The sequence below is a fragment of the Chrysemys picta genome, chromosome 7 (assembly GCF_011386835.1).
Source record: "Chrysemys picta bellii isolate R12L10 chromosome 7, ASM1138683v2, whole genome shotgun sequence".
NCBI lineage: Eukaryota > Metazoa > Chordata > Testudines > Emydidae > Chrysemys > Chrysemys picta.
In genome coordinates this window covers 126,623-144,718 of record NC_088797.1, presented here as the reverse complement: position 1 = coordinate 144,718, position 18,096 = coordinate 126,623, and the positions used below count along the sequence as shown (strand labels likewise).

At 44.0% G+C, this 18,096-nt stretch overlaps 1 protein-coding gene across 16 annotated transcripts in view; it reads right to left on the bottom strand.

Annotated features, from left to right (window-relative positions):
* PLXNB1 (plexin B1) overlaps positions 1-18,096 on the bottom strand; it is a 226,144-nt gene that overhangs the window by 108,557 nt on the left and 99,491 nt on the right. For 7 of the 16 annotated variants that reach the window (XR_010589360.1, XM_065552776.1, XM_065552769.1 and 4 more), the window contains 2 exons: positions 6,923-8,066; positions 2,291-2,380 (listed from right to left, as the gene is read on the bottom strand). The exons of 4 other annotated variants lie outside the window; for them this stretch is intronic. Coding sequence is in view for 9 of the 12 variants with exons in the window: in XM_065552769.1 (XP_065408841.1) it covers positions 2,291-2,380; positions 6,923-8,066 (1,234 nt within the window). In the remaining 3 variants the exon portion in view is untranslated. Of the gene's footprint in view, positions 1-2,290; positions 2,381-6,922; positions 8,067-11,035; positions 11,101-18,096 lie in introns of those variants that run through there. 5 more of the 16 variants (XM_065552777.1, XM_065552775.1, XM_042844246.2 and 2 more) reach the window with 4 other exon arrangements.

Sequence of the window (18,096 nt, the reverse complement as noted above, 5' to 3'; positions counted from 1 at the left end):
GTGAAAGGCCTTTTGAAGGTTTAAATCAATTCTGTGAAATACTTCTCCTTTACCCATTACTTTATTGACACATTCAAAGAATTGTAATATATAAGCAAAACATGATTTTCCATTGCAAAAACCATGTTGATTAGACCCTATCATATCATGATCTTCCAGCTGTGGTATTATTCTATTTTTAATTACTGTTTCAAACAATTTACCATGTTTAGATGCAAAACTTATTGGTCTATAATTCCCCAAATCACATCTAGAGCTTTTTAAAAAAGTGGGTACAATATTTGCTATCATCTAATCCCAAAATGTAGTACCTGTTTTTAATCAGAGATTGCATATTTCTGCTAGCAGCTCAGCTACTTCATTCTCAAGCTCCTTCTGAACTCTTGTGTGTATACCATCTAGGTCTGGCGACTTATTGCTTTTTTATTTATCCAGTTACCCAATTATTAGGCAGTTTTTAAAACTGCAGCCAGTAATCTTTTCACCATATATAATGTTAGGCATTTAAGTCTGTATAGCTGGGATGTCATGCTCCTAGCCACAAAATGTGTTTACATTGTCCATATGGCAGACTGAGATTGTACCACATCTAAATTTCCATTTAAAAAAAGTTTCAAGCCTTTTGAATGGGACCCTGATGCTGTATTGTCTTATACATCCTAAACCAACAGCTCTACAAAATGTGTGGACTACTCCATTTATCTTAATTGAGTGTTAACACTGAACCCTAATGATGACCAACTTTTACCAAAAGCTTAAAACAGGTAATTATTCATGTAAACAGCCAAAAGGGAGGAACAGCTGTGCCCAAAAGGGCCCAGCATCATTCTCTCTGTGTGATGGTGAATGTAACAGCAACTTTTCTAACAAAGTCTGGTTACTTAATAAGGAGATGATCTTTGCACAAACTTCCCATCAGTATCAGTGCACTGTGGGGACCATGTGTGGGATTAACTATGTAACCCCAACCAATGGACCACAATGAATATTTGTCCCTCTCCACAGAATGGGAGCGAGGCTCTTCTTTTATTCACTGACAACAATTCTGATAGTTTTATAGCTATAACCTCCCAGCAACATCTCGCAATGCAATCAAGTTAGAGTACTGAGCCCACGATGCATATCATGTACTTCATTGTCCTGTCCCTGGTTCTGTGCAGCATTCACAAGAGCTATGTAGCCCTTACAAGTCCTGCAGCAGCCTCAGTCATGCTTTTAATTAATGGTGACCAATAGCCTCTGCATAGTTAAGGTTGCTACCAGCATTTAATTATAAGGCTTATTTTCCATACCCTCACCCTAAATCTAATTAATAAGCCTGTATGTTTTCAGAATGTTCCAACAAACTTTCAGGGTGAAGTTGCTTTTCCTGAAAACTTTAGAGAAAGCAGAGTAAATGCTTTTCCAGTTGAAGGGTGGATAAAAATCAATGAGTTAAAAAATAAATAAATAAAAATCAAAAAAAGCGAATTTTTTTATTTAAATTGGATTTCTTTTTTATTTAAAATCGGATATTTTTGATAAAATGTGTTTTGAGGAAAAAACCTATCTAAAGATGGTTTTAATTAAGATACATTATAGCTCAAAGATATCTCATCATGGAATAGGGATTATAAATTCTAATTCTATAGTATGAGACAATATATGCATGTAATGTTTAAAAAAAAGTTAAGAACATAAGAACGGCCATATGGGTCAGACCAAAAGTCCATCCAGCCCAGTATCCTGTCTACCGACAGTACCAGGTGCCCCAGAGGGAGTGAACTTAACAGGTAATCCATCTCCACCCTCTGACAAACAGAGGCTAGGGACACCATTTCTTACCCATCCTGGTAAGAGCCATTAATGGATTTAACCTCCATGAAAGAGAACTAGATAAATTCTACCAGGATGGGTAAGGAATGGTGTCTGTAGCCTCTGTTTGTCAGATGGATGGAAGGATTACCTGTTAGGTTAACTGGCCGCCCTTCCTGCAGCCCCCATTGGCCTGGAGCAGCGAACCGCGGCCAGTGGGAGCAGCGATCGGCCGAACCTGCGGACGCAGCAGGTAAACAAACCAGCCCAGCCCGCCAGGGGCTTTCCCTGAACAAGCGGTGGCCCTAGTTTGATAACCACTGGACTAGATGACCTCCTGAGGTTCCTTCCAACCCTGATATTTTATGATTCTGTGAATAAGAACCATTCAAGAAATATATGTTTGCTGATGATGTTTTAAAGCAAGTCACACCAGTGAACTGGTGGACGTCACTTAAGCACTTGGATTCAGAGACTGTTGAAATGATAATCTCACTTTTAACAGCAGTAGCTTCTTCTGCTGGTGTAGAAAGAATATTTTCCTCCTTTGGACTAATTCATTCCAAATTGGGAAATCGTTTGGGACCTGAAAAAGGAGGAAAGCTTGTTTTTCTTTTCCAGATTATGAACAAACAGGAAAATGAAGGTGAGGACGACTGAGTTAGCTGCAGAAGCCAATATTTTAAGTTTCTCATGTTGACCTGGCTGACACAGTCGCTTTAATTTTTTGTTTTGTTTTAATATTTCATGTAACTATTTTAGGTAAAAACAATTTTAACAAAACAAATCTGATTTTAAAAAACGTGAATGTTTAACTAAATTCAAAAATTCATATGCTTGTTTTGTTAAAATATTATATGTTTGCTGTTGAAGAAAAAAATCCAGAATACATAACGTTGTTTTAGTTAAACAAAACAATTTAAATGTCTGTCTGGTGATGTTCTCCTCCTAATACAGCATGGCAAGAAAATCCTCCAAATATTAATGATTAACTTGTTGACTTGGAGATAGTTCACCTCCCAATGACTTCATAAATATCTGCTTCAATTACCTTTGGTAAATGAAATAACCGAACAATCATTCATTTTCTGATATAGCTGTAAAACTAATCTGAAAAGTTTTCAAAATAGATCACTTTAAAAATGTATAGTGTGTACCTTCTAAAATTAAACCTACATCTATCTCTGAGCTGTGAGGAATATGTATTAAAGTTATAACAACCAACAAGAATGCACTTTTATGTAAAAATCCATGATTAAATCAAGTCTTCCTGACTAGTGATTTAAATCAAATCCACCCTGAAGGGCTGTATTGAAATGGTTGTGAAATGTCTAATATTTCTATCCCCATATACTGAAAATAGAGTCCGATGCTAACCCGGGAAAAGGTTTCCAACATAAACCTTGTGCAGAAGCTAGTTTACAAGGAGACACAAAGTACACATTTAATTAGCATTATTTCTAAATAATGTATGAGCTGCCGCCATTGAAGTTGAAGGAGTTAAACTCCCTCTGAATAAAATGTTCATTGACAGCCTCTTCCACTCACACACTGAATGAAGCAGGCTGGAGCTGGCACAGAAGTTTACATGCTGTTAGATACAATTTTAATGACAACCGCGTCCACACATTGAATGGTGGAGGATGAAGTCTGCTGAGAAATTCACATGCCATTGGATAAATCTGTTAATAAGATCCCATGTCTTATGTGGCAGATAAAACCTGAACTATACAGCAGGGACCTTGGAATACTAGACCCCTCGATATCCCTCTCCCATCCAGTTCAATCAGGACAGTATTATGCGCTATTTGTTTTGGAAGGAGGATTTTCAAAACTGCCTGTGAGAGTTCGTTACCTAACTCCCTCAAGCGCTTCGGAAATCCCCACTCTTTGATTTCATTCATTCTGTGCAGCACCACAATTTCAGCATGCAGATTGTATTGAAAATGCATAAAGACATGAAGGTCTGGGGTTCAACCCCCGTGGATGACCATGGTGTGTGCATGTCTCTGACCATCTGTATGTTAGTTTGTTAGGTAGAATAGGAAGCCTAAGGGCAAAGAGGGTAGCTGTGGAGTAGAGGGGAAGGTGACTTCCGGAATCATGGGGGAGGGCCAGGTAAATAGCTGATGATCTTAGAATCATAAAACTGGAAGGAACCCGAGAGGTCATCTAGTCCAGTCCCCTGCACTCGTGGCAGGACTGATTATCTAGACCATTCCTGACAGGTGTTTGTCTAACCTGCTCTTAAAAATCTCCAATGATGGAGATTCCACAACCTCCCTAGGCAATTTATTCCAGTGCTTAACCACCCTGACAGGAAGTTTTTCCTAATGTCCAACCTAAACCCCACTTGCTGCAATTTTAGCCTATTGCTTCTTGTCCTAGCCTCAGAGTTAAGAAAAACAATTTCTTGTTTTTCTTGTGGGGGAGGTTTAGGTTGGATATTAGGAAAAACTTTTTCACTAGGAGGGTGGTGAAGCACTAGAATGGGTTACCTAGGGAGGTGGTGGAATCTCCTTCCTTAGGAGTTTTTAAGGTCAGGCTTGACAAAGCCCTGGCTGGGATGATTTAGTTGGGAATTGGTCCTGCTTTGAGCAGGGGGTTGGACTAGATACCTCCTGAGGTCCCTTCCAACCCTGATAGTCTATGATTCCTCCTCCTTGTAACAACCTTTTATGTACTTGAAAACTGTTATCATGTCCCCTCCCAGTCTTCTCTTTTCCAGACAAAACAAACCCAATTTTTTCCAATCTTCACTCACAGATCATGTTTTCTAGACCTTTAATCATTTTTGTTGCTCTTCTCTGGACTCTCTCCAATTTGTCCATATCTTTCCTGAAATATGGCACCCAGAACTAGACATAATACTCCAGTTGAGGCCTAATCAGAGCGGAGTAGAGCAAAAGAATTACTTCTCATGTCTTGCTTACAACACTCTTGCTAATACATCCCAGAATGATGTTCGCTTTTTTTGAAATAGTGTTACACTATTGACTCATATTTAGCTTGTGATCCACTATGACCCCCAGATCCCTTTCCGCAGTACTCCTTCCTACGCAGTCATTTCCCATTTTGTATGTGTGCAACTGATTGTTCCTTCCTAAAAATTGAGTACTTTGAATTTCATCCTATTTACTTCAAACCATTTCTCCAGTTTGTCCAGATCATTTTGAATTTTAATCCTATCCTCCAAAGCACTTGCAACCCCTCCCAGCTTGGCATCATCCACAACTTTTATAAGTGTACTCTCTATGTCATTATCTAAATCATTGATGAAGATATTGAACAGAACTGGACCCATACCTGATCCCTGCAGGACCCCACTCATTATGCCTTTCCAGCATGACTCTGAACCACTAATAACGACTCTCTGGGAATGGTTTTCTAACCAGTTTTGCACCCACCTTATAGTAGCTGCATCTAGGTTGCATTTCTCTAGTTTGTTTATGAGAAGGTCATGTGGGACAGTATAAAAGCTTTATTAAAATCAAGATATACCATGTCTACCGCTTCCCCCCCTATCCACAAGGCTTGTTACCCTATCAAAGAATCTCTACATGAACTCTACAGGGTCCCCTGCTTCTCAGCTCACAAATATTCTTCCTCATTTCAGGCCCCCTCTGCTCTGAGCCTCCCCCTTCACTCCTAGGCTCTCCTGCCAGCCTTCTAAACTCTGCTACAAATACAGCAGAAATGGTACACTCTCAAAAGTGCTTTTGGACCATATAAACATTATTCCTGAGACTTAAAGTCTGCAGTACCTCTTGCATGCTTTGTAAAACAACACTTAGAAGATGACTGCATACTATGTACTATTCTTTAAAGGAAGTCACTAGATAAACACCCTACTCTATTGAAAACTGGCATGGGGATTTCAGTAACCACAAGTGGCCAAGGCCTCAGATTTTAGTTCTCAGATTAAAAAAGAAGTAATCTCCAGCACCATGCTGGAGCACTGAATCCAGTAGTGTCTCAGAGGGGAGACCCAACACCACTTCCTGCACTATTTAGGTTTTCCTTAGCAGTCCCCCTTCCAAGAACAGAGCAGATCAACTCCTATTTAGCTTCTAAATGCTGATGATATCACAGTACAAACAAAAACAGTTAGTATACCTATTTGAATCAGGGTTTTCAAGCTATTTCATACTATCAACTCATATTCCTTTTTCCTGCAGTGAATATGTCCCATCCTTCAGTTGCCATAGAAATGTAAGTGATGCCCTTAAAGAGGATTATGCATGTCTTACAGAATCCAAAAGAAAGAGGAGCTAGGTTGTGGGGACAACTATTCTTCAAAACATAAAATTTTCCAGGACTAGTGATTTATGGTGAAAGAAAGAATTGCTGCCAAAGAGACTTGCTTTTGTTTAAATTATCTCTTTGTTCCTGTTCTCGTTAACATGAAACCTCTGTAATGTATATTGTGTTCTTCACATTTGTCTGGAATCCAAGGGGTCAGGCACATAACTACACCCCACCCTATGGAACAGATTCAGCAAAATCATTAAAAACTACAATTCAAGACACTATAATTAGGGGTTTCAAGAATCAATGTTTCCACAGGTTGAATCCATTCCTGGAGGCTGGCCCCTCCATATGCAACCCACATGGCAGGATGTGACCCATTTCTTTCAGTTCTCTCTGCTGGTAAACCTGCTGAGGGAGTGGAAGAACAGAGGCATCAACAAGCGGTGGTAGGAAGATAGGAGAGGCTGAGTTTGAATGGAAAGTATCAGTTGTTCCCACATCATATTCTATAGACTGTTCTTTCAGGGTCCTTTAAGATACTAGCTCCTACAGACCCACAGCTGGGGATGGCACTCAGCACATAACATATTTAATTATAAATCCCTGGAAAATGGGGTTTACACTGGAATTGCAGATAGCGCCGCATGGTATTAGAGAGTCACTATGACCCACCACCACCACCCCCCCACACACATGCACACACATCCGTCCTGATTCTCCTTTACAGGAAGGCACCTTTACACCATTCTGTCACTGTAAAGAAGCCTTGAAAAGGGTGCAAAATTGGTTACACTCATTTTTAGGCCTGTTTACACTGCCAGAGTGATGTAAAACAGACACAATGTAAACAATAATCAGGCTCAGGACAGCCACTTACCGCTGGCAGCTGGACACAGTTGGAACTGACATCGTATTCAATATATGCCACTTCTATCCCCTTCTCTGATTTCCCATCCTTCGTATAACAAACATCCCTGGTCTGAGTGATCAGTTGGTCCACTTCCTCCATTGAATAGACACAGAGTGCAGACTCCTCGCTCAGTCTGCCAGACGAAGCCTGCCAGGCAGAAAAGGCAGTGAACAGCACTTCTCCTTGGGTGCTGAACCTCCCTCTTCTCAGATCACTGCCTGGTTGGGTGACATAAGCAGCCTGCAGTAGGCTGTATGTTTTCTCTTTGCTTCTACAGAGCAGTGGTAATTCCACATAGGAGTAATAGTGAGAGTCATCCAGACAGATTCGTGAGATGTAGGTCTTGTACTCCCGTGACTGGGACTTCAGATCCCGGCGATAAAACAGGAAGTAAACGCTGGAGCGGTGGGTAAAGGATTTGATGAAATGGTGGTTATACTCAGAGAGCCGACCCACAGCCAACTTAGCCGTTTCTTCATAGGAGAAGATGGAGTGAGAGTCTGCCCCTTGCATGTCCCCCCCATGGGCCCTGAGATTTCGGGTGGTGATAGGAGGGATACCCCCTCCAACCCCTCTGCTGGTGTACCCTCGTCCCACAAACAGCAGGGGCACGTCATCTTTTGAGTGGCCTACTAGTCCCACAGTAGTGATATTTGGGTCATTTGCAGCCACATACTGAGTGTCTCCAGGGCTCTCTGGTCGGAAGAGAACGTGGTCAATGGATCTGAGGCTTCTTTTTTCACAGATCCCCTGGTGCACACTGCCACACACAATGAGCTCCTCCTGCACAGAGTTCACCAGTAACAGCTTGTTGTGATTGTCAGTGTTGTGTGCCTGGGGACATTCCAGCTTTGAGACAGGGGGGAGACAATCTTTGCTGTCCAAAACTGGCCCAGTTTGAACTGCGCTCTCCATCATCAGGTCTGATGTCAATTGGAAAAGAAAGTTGGTGGCCCCCAGATAAAGGGTCCCAGACTCAGAGTCTATAGTCAGGTGAAGGAATTTTGTGGTGTTGTGTGAAAAGGTGACATACTGCAGTCCCCTTGGAATCACTGCCCCCAGGAAACAGAGAGCAGGAAGAAGGAAAGTTCCCAGAGACATGGTAAACATTCTGCAAGAGAGAGAAAGCTGTTACCTTCTGGAGCTAGGAGTGAAGGTTTACACAAATCACAGTCCTTCAACATCGTACTTTTATTATGAGAAGAGGTGAGTGAAGAGAACAGTGGCTAAATCTAGAGACCAAATAGCCAGAGACCACAACAAATGAAAAATTAAAGAATATCAAAAGCAGGAAGCCCATGGAAGCATCAATGGCTTTGATTGTGCAGCAGGGTGTTAAGGTGACAAGCACAGAGTAAAATAAGATTGTTGAGAGGCTGAAATATTACAGATATTCCTGGGACACTTTTACCAGATGACTTCATTTGTTGGTGGAGATCCCCATTACCAAGACTTTCATTGTAGGCCCAGAACTTGGATTGGTTATCTGAGAAACAGGGAATCAATATTCATGTTTCCTCAAGAGAAATCTGGCCAACGCATAGATCCTCTGATCTCTGGCAGAAGATCCTATTTATACTGTAAAAACTAGCATGTCAGGGAGTTGATTCAAACTCAGAAACCCTGCACAATAGCTAAAACACAGTATGTCCTGGCAATACAGACAGAAGTGAACCTCGTTTAACCATGCTCCTGGACTGTACTACAGACATAGGCTTTAGCAGGGTTGTGTATTGTGAGTTCTCCAGGACGGGGCCATATGTTTAGAGAGAACCTAGTACATTATGAGTATTACTCAAGAGCAATATATCATGATGATAATACACCATGGTTCAGAAAAAAATACAGCTCATTTCTGGCTACACTATAGAACTGAAATATATTTTAAACTTTTTTTTTTTTTTTTTTTTTTTTTTAAAACACAGTATAGGTGGGTCTCAGTTTATAGAATCAAACTGTTCAGTGTTCAGAGAAATCATATTGTTCTTTGCATCCTACTTCTTCCCTCTCGTCTCACACCTCCAATCCCAGCTTCAAGTTCTCTTCCTCAGATTTTTGACCCCATATAGTAGCATTTCAGATCAATGTCACTTGAAAGTCTCACAAGGATAGTTCCTGTTCTGGGTTTTTTACTCAGACTCATACAAAACAGACCCTGACAAGCTCCCAGGAACAATGCTGGTTCTTATTACACATCCTCCAGTTTCAAAAAACATACATTTCCTCGAGCTCCATTCATATCCTATTAAAGAACATCTGCAGCAATCAATATTGACCATCAGCACAATAAAGGGAACAAAATAAGCCAGGCTTCTCTTATTGACTAATTCACAGACTAACACTATTCTGCATCCATTGCTATGGTAACCATCCATCTAGGTGTGAAAGGTCATAGTTGGCTCAGCTGTACCAGTAGAACCCCAGGGAGAAGCTTCAAAGATCAGCAGCACTCATTTCCCTGAGGCCCTTTGGAATATCCCTATTAGGATCACTCCTTCCCATCCCTCTCTAATAATATTTAATGGTCATGGCAAATGTTATCAAAATGTAAAACTGAGACAGATCCCTCCAGTCTGAGGGCACCGGACAGTCCGCCCAGGCCAGAGCATCACACTGTGTTTGGGTTTGATTCTCTGTGCCCCTCTCTCGTTGCATCCTTTGGAAACAAAGGCTCCTAGCTACTTTTCAGAAAGATGGCTACTTTATTCAGTGCTGAATGTGATCACAGGCCTTCTGGAGAGACTGCACTGGACAGTAACTCAATCCTCATTTCTTAGAGCAGGGGTGGGGAACCTTTTTTCTATCGGGGCCATTGACTCACAGAAAACAATCAGTCGCGGGCCATATACAGTCCCACAAGGGTGGGGGGCATGGAGGCTTGGGGCTTCCTGCCACAGCGGGGGAAGGTCTGGGGTACAGGAGGGGGCGCCGGGCTGGGGCCAAGGGGTTTGGAGTGCAGGAGTAGGCTCAGGGCTGAGGCAGGGGGTTGGGGAGTGGGGTCTGGGAGGGAGTTAAGGTGCGGGAGGGGGTTCCAACCTGGGGCAGGGGGTTTGGGGTGCAGGCTCTGGCTGGGCGGCGCTTACCTCAGGCAGCTCCTGGTCAGCAGCACAGTGAGCTAAGGTGCTGCTCCCGGAAGAGGCCGGCATAGCAAGCCCCTAGGCCCCATATGGACTATAAAGTGGATAAAAAGCTGGCTAGACTGTCGGGCTCAACAGGTAGTGATCAACGGCTCAATGTCTAGTTGGCAGCAGGTATCAAGTGGAGTGCCCCAGGGGTTGGTCCTGGGGCCGGTTTTGTTCAACATCTTTGTTAATGATCTGGACGATGGGATAGATTGCACCCTCAGCAAGTTCACAGATGACACTAAGCTGGGGGGAGATGTAGATATGCTGGAGGGTAGGGATAGGGTCCAGAGTGGTCTAGACAAATTGGAGGATTGGGCCAAAAGAAATCTGATGAGGTTCAACAAGGACAAGTGCAGAGTCCTGCACTTAGGACAGAAGAATGCCATGCACCACTACAGGATGGGGACCAACTGGCTAAGTGGCAGTTCTGCAGAAAAGAACCTGGGGGTTACAGTGGACGAGAAGCTGGATATGAGTCAGCAGTGTGCCCTTGTTGCCAAGAAGGTTAACGGCATATTGAGCTGCATCAGTAGGAGCATTGCCAGCAGATCGAGGGAAGTGATTATTCCCCTCTATTCAGCACTGGTGAAGCCACATCTGGAGTATTGCGTCCAGTTTTGGGTCTCCCACTACAGAAAGGATGTGGACAAATTGGAGAGAGTCCAGACAAGGGCAACGAAAATGATCAGGGGGCTGGGGCACTTGACTTACGAGGAGAGGCTGAGGGAACTGGGCTTGTTTAGTCTGGAGAAGAAGAGTGATGGGGGATTTGATAGCAGCCTTCAACTACCTGAAGGGGTCTTCCAGCCCACAGCGTGAAGACTTAATGCGGGCTGGATGAAATGAAGCAGCAGGCCAAATCCAGCCTGTGGGCCGTAGATTCCCCACCCCTGTCTTAGTGTATTAAATTCTCTAAGGACAAAGCATCACATTATAATTTATTTATATCACTAACCTTGCGAGTCTCTGAGTAGCAGCAGCTCTCTCCTCATTTCCTGCACAGGCTTATCCAGGCAGCATCTAAGCCAGCGTGGAAATACAGAGCTGTTATTTTGGGACACATTGCAGGCCCCCATTTGTTCTCTGCAGGCACTTCCACCCAATCTTGAAAGGTAATTTTAAAAAGGTCAGTCAGTCTTAAAGAGCAACAGCCAGAAATGGGCAGACAGGAGATGACTATGAAAAAGGGCAAGACTGAGCCTCCTTCAGAGGAACTGTTCATCTCTTCAGAATCCATGGGCTAGTCACTCTCTGGCAAGGCCACAGCTCTTTCTTCATGGAAAGCTATCACTTCCCATCACCTGTTGGAAACAACCAGCAAGCTCCACATGCTATCCTGGCACCTCTTGGAAAGCATTAAATTGCTTTCCAAAACCTCAGCTTTCATTAAAAACAAACAAACCCTTCAACTGTTATAGTTGCAAAGAAAACCTCACAACTGTGACCCAAATGTGTAATCGATGCAGAGTCTGGAACAGTAGCTCTGAGAGGCAGGGGTGCTGGAACAATTTGTATAGTGGGGGTGCTGAGAGCCATTGAAACAAACTGTAAACCCTGTATATGATGGAAACCACTTCAAGCCAGGAGATGCTGCCACACCCCCAGCACCCCTAGTGCCAGCACCTAGGCTGAGAGGTGTGAACTACCCCATTCATTTCATCAAAGTGTAAACTCAGCTGCCTAGTCAAGCTTACTAATGATTTCATTCCTCATGCAAAAAAGGAGAGGGTGGGTCACAGATTTGTACAAACTGCTGCCAGTAGGTGCCACAAGGGGTGGTGCATGCTGGATGCTACCACTGATTTTCTTTTCCCCCAACAAAGTAGCCAAGCCCACGTGGCTTAGCAGAAGCCCTGGGTATACTGAAGCCTCACTGAAGCCATGAGTATATTGAAGCTCAGGTGCCCATTTGCCCTCAGAGAGCACACGTCATCATATTTTGACTGTCCTTACAATCTACCATGAGCAGTGTCTCATTTTGACAACTCACATGGGCGGAGCTCAATTTGTGGGTAGAACTTGGAAGAATACTGACACTTTCCCCTCCCCACCCCCAATCCGACTCCATTTGATCTTTGTGCTGAGCTCAAAGTGATGCTGTTCGTCAAGGAGCATTACAGCACGAAACAAGTCTGCAATGCTGTGAGGGAAGATCACCACTTGATGAATGGTGAGACTCAACTGAGATGTATCTAATTTAGATAGTAAACTCCTTGGCACAGGGACTGTTTCCCCTCTGAGTTCAATACAGCACCCAGCACACCAACAGGATAGAGATGATAATAGCAATTGTAACAACAACTGGAAAAGCAAGATTCTAATTTTGGCTCTGCCACTGACTTGACAAATCTTATAACCTTTCTGCTATTACCCCTGTAAAATGCAGATATTACTGCCCTGCCACAAAGAGGTGGTCTGTGATACTCTGTGGCTGGATGGTGTTACAGGTACTATCCACTATTAATTACAGGGCTTAATGAAGCTCTGAAAACACTTCATGTGCTTGCTGTAGTAAGCAGACAGCATTGCCAGGACACACACAGACACGGAGCACTGGCACGCTGCCCTCAACACACACATACACTGATTCACATCACACCAGCACTGGTTACATTTAGGTTACGCACACAGAGGGGCTTTTATTCTCAGTGGATAATGGACATTTAGAATTCGCTGCTCCCAACACTTCTGACAGAAACTGCTTCGGTAGGAATCTCAAACAACACTGGACTCACCTCAGGTTCTCCCTCTAGTATATGGGGAAGGAGTGGATTGAAGGATTTTATTGAAGTGTCTGTCACGGAGAAACATTTATATCTGTTGATAGGTATTTCTTAAAGTCAATAAGCAAGTTGTTATGGAACTTGTACATAATGTCAATATCATAATATTAAACTCCTAAAGCAGCCAAAGCAGGGGAGGAAATGACGACATTTATACATCAACGTTAAGAAAATTAAGTCAAAACCAACAAAGAGTCTTTGTGGCACCAGACTAACAAATTTATTTGGGCATAGGCTTTCGTGGGCTAAAACCCACTTCATCAGGTTTTAGCCCACAAAAGCTTATGCCCAAATAAATTTGTTAGTCTCTAAGATGCCACAAGGACTCCTCGTTGTTTTTGCTGGTACAGACTAACATGGCTACCACTCTGAAAAAAATTAAGTCAGTATATCTAACATGATTAAATTTCCTGTGATGCTGGAAGGTCCTGCAGGCACTGGAGGGCCTGCTGGCCTTCGTAACCTTCAGGCCTTCCTAATCTTCCTGTGTTCACAATTGCCCATTGCTCTTCCTTTTAACCCCCAACTCTCCAATTACATCTCCCCAGCACTGAATTGGCAAAGGTCCCCTTCCCACTACAAAAGTTCCTGAGACACAAGACTGACTGATAAGGTGGGGCATCTAACAGTAATACAATTGAAACACACAAGCTGTTAGTCCTGAGGCATGTCCATCTGTCTGCTGGTCATATGGGATATTCAGATTCTGCAGAATTGAAGATTTTACTTTAAAAAAAAAAAAAAAAAAAGATTCTATTCCTCCTGGTTGTGAAGCAAACTTTCCAAATATATACTGAGTATAAAGTGAGACAGTGTTGTTTTCCTGACTCTGTGAAGAGCCCGAAACAGTGGCTCACAGATGTGTGAGCTCCACTGCAAAGCACTACTTTAATCAACTGTTAACTCTAAAGGCTAACGATGTCAAAATTCAGTATAAACTTCAGTTTCAGCAAATGGAATGTGGGACTGGTGTAAATGAACGCACAAATGGGGAGTGGCCGAACACCAGTGGTGGGAGCATTGAGGGACCAGAAAAGGGACAGAGATGCAGCTAGTCCCGTAACCGTGACAGGGAGGTTACCATATATAGTCCTAAATGTTCTGCTATCATGTAGACCATTATTAAAAATGGAAATCAGCCTTCTCCACTTAACGTGTTTGACATTTTGCTCAGGACAGAGCCCTGGAACGCTGCATAGCCCTGAGCCATAATCTCTAAAATCTGAAGCATTTTTTCTAATTGCTTTCCAAGGGTGAGAGGTTTAAAGATATTCCCCAGTGAAAGGACTTCAAAATGAATACTTAAAGCAGTGATTTGAGAAGGTACTGACTGATGAGAAGACTTTCCCTGGAACAGAATACAGTGAGATGGCAGATCTGAGAGGTCTGGACCTCTCAGAAACAGGGAGATGGTTGTGATAATTTATGTTCTGTGAACTGGTTCCACTTCATCCCTAGAATTATGTGCATATATTGAATATAGTGCCCATAGCTATCGTGTGATTATTAGGTGAATTACGTAAGGGATTGTGCATGTTAACTGCAGTTGGGTGTGTGTGATTATTGGGGGTACCACTGAGCCCACCAATTCCACCAGCCTGGACTCCCTTACACTGTCCTGCTGAGCCAGGCCCTCAAGCAGCACTTAAGTGCACATCCCCTCTCGGATGCAAACCCAAAATAGTATTGTCTTGTGCTGCACAGAGAACTGTACAGTGTAAGCTTATGAAATTCTCCCCCTCCCTCAATGTGGAGGAAGATATGCACAGCTTTTTGCCCCCCAGTTATGAATTCCACAAACTAGTTTTAGAGAAAACAAAAACAAGTTTATTAACTACACAAGATAGATTTTAAGTGATTATAAGGGCTAGCAAGCAGATCAGAGTAGATTACTGAACAAATAAAACAAACATGCAAACTAAGCTTAAAAACAAGTAGTAATTTCTCACCCTAAATGTTGTTTTAGGCATTTCTTTCACAAGTCAGACATCTTTTCCAGCCCGGGCTCACCTCTTCTCCCCCACTTTTTTCCTTTGTTTCTTAGACGTTTCCAGCATCATCCTGGACGGGGATTCAGTGAAGAACGAACACTGATCAAGTCACTCTCCAGCCTTAAGTAGGTTTTACATATGGTGGGAACCCTTTCTTTTCCAGTGTGGTCCGCCCTCCCCCCCGACATGGAAAAATACTGGTATTCTATCATGGAGTCCAGTACCAGGTGACATGATCACATGACCCTCCAGTGTCAAAGCAGCCATGAGTCAAAGGTTGTTTGTAGCATCCCAGGAAACTTCTCAGGAAGGTGGGAGATTAGCATCTTCAGAGACCTATTGTTCTCCTAATGGTCCACCCAGACTAATTGCATTCTGCCGGGTGGGCGGTTGGCCAGGTGTAAACCCACTTGTAATTGATACATAGTCAATAATCCTAACGTCAAATACTGAAATGATATATGCATACAAATAGGATAATCATATTCAGTAAATCATAACCTTTCCAATGATATCTCACATGACTCATCTTGTATAAAATACATCATAGTTATGCTATAATAATATTATGAAGAATATGGGGTGTAATGTCACAGGGACCATGATGGTGCCGACGCTGTGTCCAAATCCCTTCCACCCCTACCATCCAAGCGCTTGCCGCTGGGGGAGAGGTGCCGGGGTTTGGGGTCTCAGTGCCGTCTGTCCCGGGACTGGCAGTGGAGCTCGGCGGATCGGCAACAGTACACCAGCAATCGACCACCTAGAGCTTTGGGATCAGTACCGGGACTCCGGCGAATGAGAATGGAATAGCAGAGAGCACCATCTCGACCCCGGGGATCAGTGCCACAAGTCCAGCAATCAGCGTCTCCGATCTGGGGCGTGGTTCCAGGGACCGATGATGTGGCTCCAGTGACCACCGTTGCCCCAAGGAATGACAACCATGCTCCAGCAACCAGTAGCGTGGTTCGGTTCTGCGCCAACTGTCTGGCGAGCGATGCCATGGCTCAGGGGACCAATGCAGAGTCAGGCAAATGGTGCCAGGAGCTCTGGTCAGTAGGGGACAGTTGAAAGTGTGTCCCTGGGGATCACTACTTCGACGCCAACTGCCGCAGTGCCAGGGAGTGATGCTGTATGGATGGGAAACGTTGTGCAGGTCCCAGTGCCAGCTTCACTCTTGAGAAGATGATGTCTTGACGGGGCATCGGTGGCACCAGCAAAGACATGTCTTTAGCAGCCTGGAAAGCCTCCGGTGTGGATGGAACAGCCAGGTGCCGAGGCCTCTGCCACTACGTGGAGTGGCTGGTGGGTCCCTGGGGGGGCTAGATAGCCTAGCTGGTGATGTAGGTGCCTGGCTGAGCTCCAGAAAAGATGTACTACCATGCGCAGACCTATGCTCCTCTCCGGCATTCCCCTTCCTCGTATGGGACATTGGGAAGCGCCCTCTCCCTGTGCGCTTCCTCTGCTTCTTAGCAGGCACCATGGACAGGGATTGGTGCCGGGCAGAGACTGGTGCCAGCGGCACACTTTGCATTGGTGCAGTGTCTGATCTCAGCAGCTCGAAGAGCAGCGCGAGGGCCGACTCCATGAGGAGCGCTCTTAGTCTTATGTCCCACTCCTTTTTAGTTCTTGGCTTGAAGCTTTTGCAGATGCGACACTTATCACCAACATGGGTTTCTCCCAAACACTTCAAGCAGCTTTGATGTGGGTCTCTGACCGACATAGGCCTTTTGCAGAGATCACAAGGCTTGAAGCCCGGAGCCTAGGGCATGCCCTGTCCCTGGGGTAAGTCCCTCAGGGGGCTTTCTAACTTATCTACAGTCACTGTTAAGCTAACTATCAAGAGAACAATAAAAACTACTTATCTAAGAACTATTTACACAATGGGTGATAGGCAAAAACCACTGGGTAGAGAATGCTTGCCGCATGGAGATGTTCTAGCACCATCACTGGTGATAAGAAGGAACTGAGGGAGGGGCGAACCGGTGGCGCCCCTTATACCGGTGCATACACGCGCCACTCGAGAGGGCGCCAGAGCTGGTCCCCTATGGATACCATCTGAGACCGGTGATCTGAGCCCTGGTTTAATCTATCTGTGAGCAAAAAACACAAAACAAACACACCATAATTGCCAGAATGTGTCAACTTTAAGAAAAGCAGGGTGTTTTTTTTCCTGTGGGCTGTATCTAGGGAACCCCTTGGTTTAACCACTCCAGTACAATTCTCGTGTTGTACGGGGGTGCAGGAGCACTGATAAACTAGTTAGTGATGTGAAGAAAGAACTATTCCCTGGCCAGGTAACATGAACATTTAATAGATTTTAAGTCCCGAAGGAAAGGAACATTATGATTATCTAGCCTGATTTCCTGTAAGCAGAGGTCAGAGAATTTCACCTAGTGATTCCTGCATCAAGCCCATAACTTCTGGTTGAGGTGGAGGCAGGTGTGCAGCTTTTTTTTAATTTTATTTTGTTTTGTTTTTGTTTAAGTCATCCACTCGAGTTAAAGCCTTCAAAATGAAAATATATCCACCATGTATCTAGGTAAGTTGTTCCAATGGGTAATTACCTTAATTGTTAAAAATGTGGTCCTTATCTCTAACCTGAATGTGTCTAGTTTTTCCAGCAATAGGATCTTGTCATGCCTTTTTCTGCAAGATCAGTGGTTCCCAAACTGTGGGTCGTGACCCATGTACCAAGGCATCCAAGAGAAAGGAAAAAGAAAATGCAAGAAGCTCTGGGGCAGCTAAGCAGAGCCATCACCACCGAAGCAATAGCGCACTCTTATAGCAGCAGCTGCATGCCATCTATGGCCAGCAGCCAGTCACAAACTTAATGTGGAGGATGCAGGAACAACACGGTGAGATCAGGAAGGGGGAAAATCCTCCCCCTTCCAGTATACGGAGTGGCAAGCCAAATAAAGTGACCTGATGGGCTGGATGTAGGCCCCAGGCTGCCAGTTGCCCGTCCCTTTTGGTCCTGGTGGTCTGGCCCCTGTGCAAGTGCACCAAATGGACATTGGTTAATCCAGGCCTAGCTACCTACTCTCAGTTCAAGATGGAGTGTTCAAGAACAAATCAGGTGAAATCAACTGTGACAAGTTTCAGAGTAGTAGCCGTGTTAGTCTGTATCCGCAAAAAGAACAGGAGTACTTGTGGCACCTTAGAGACTAAAATTTATTTGAGCATAAGCTTTCGTGGGCTACAGCCCACTTCATCAGATGCACAGAATGGAGCATACAGTAAGA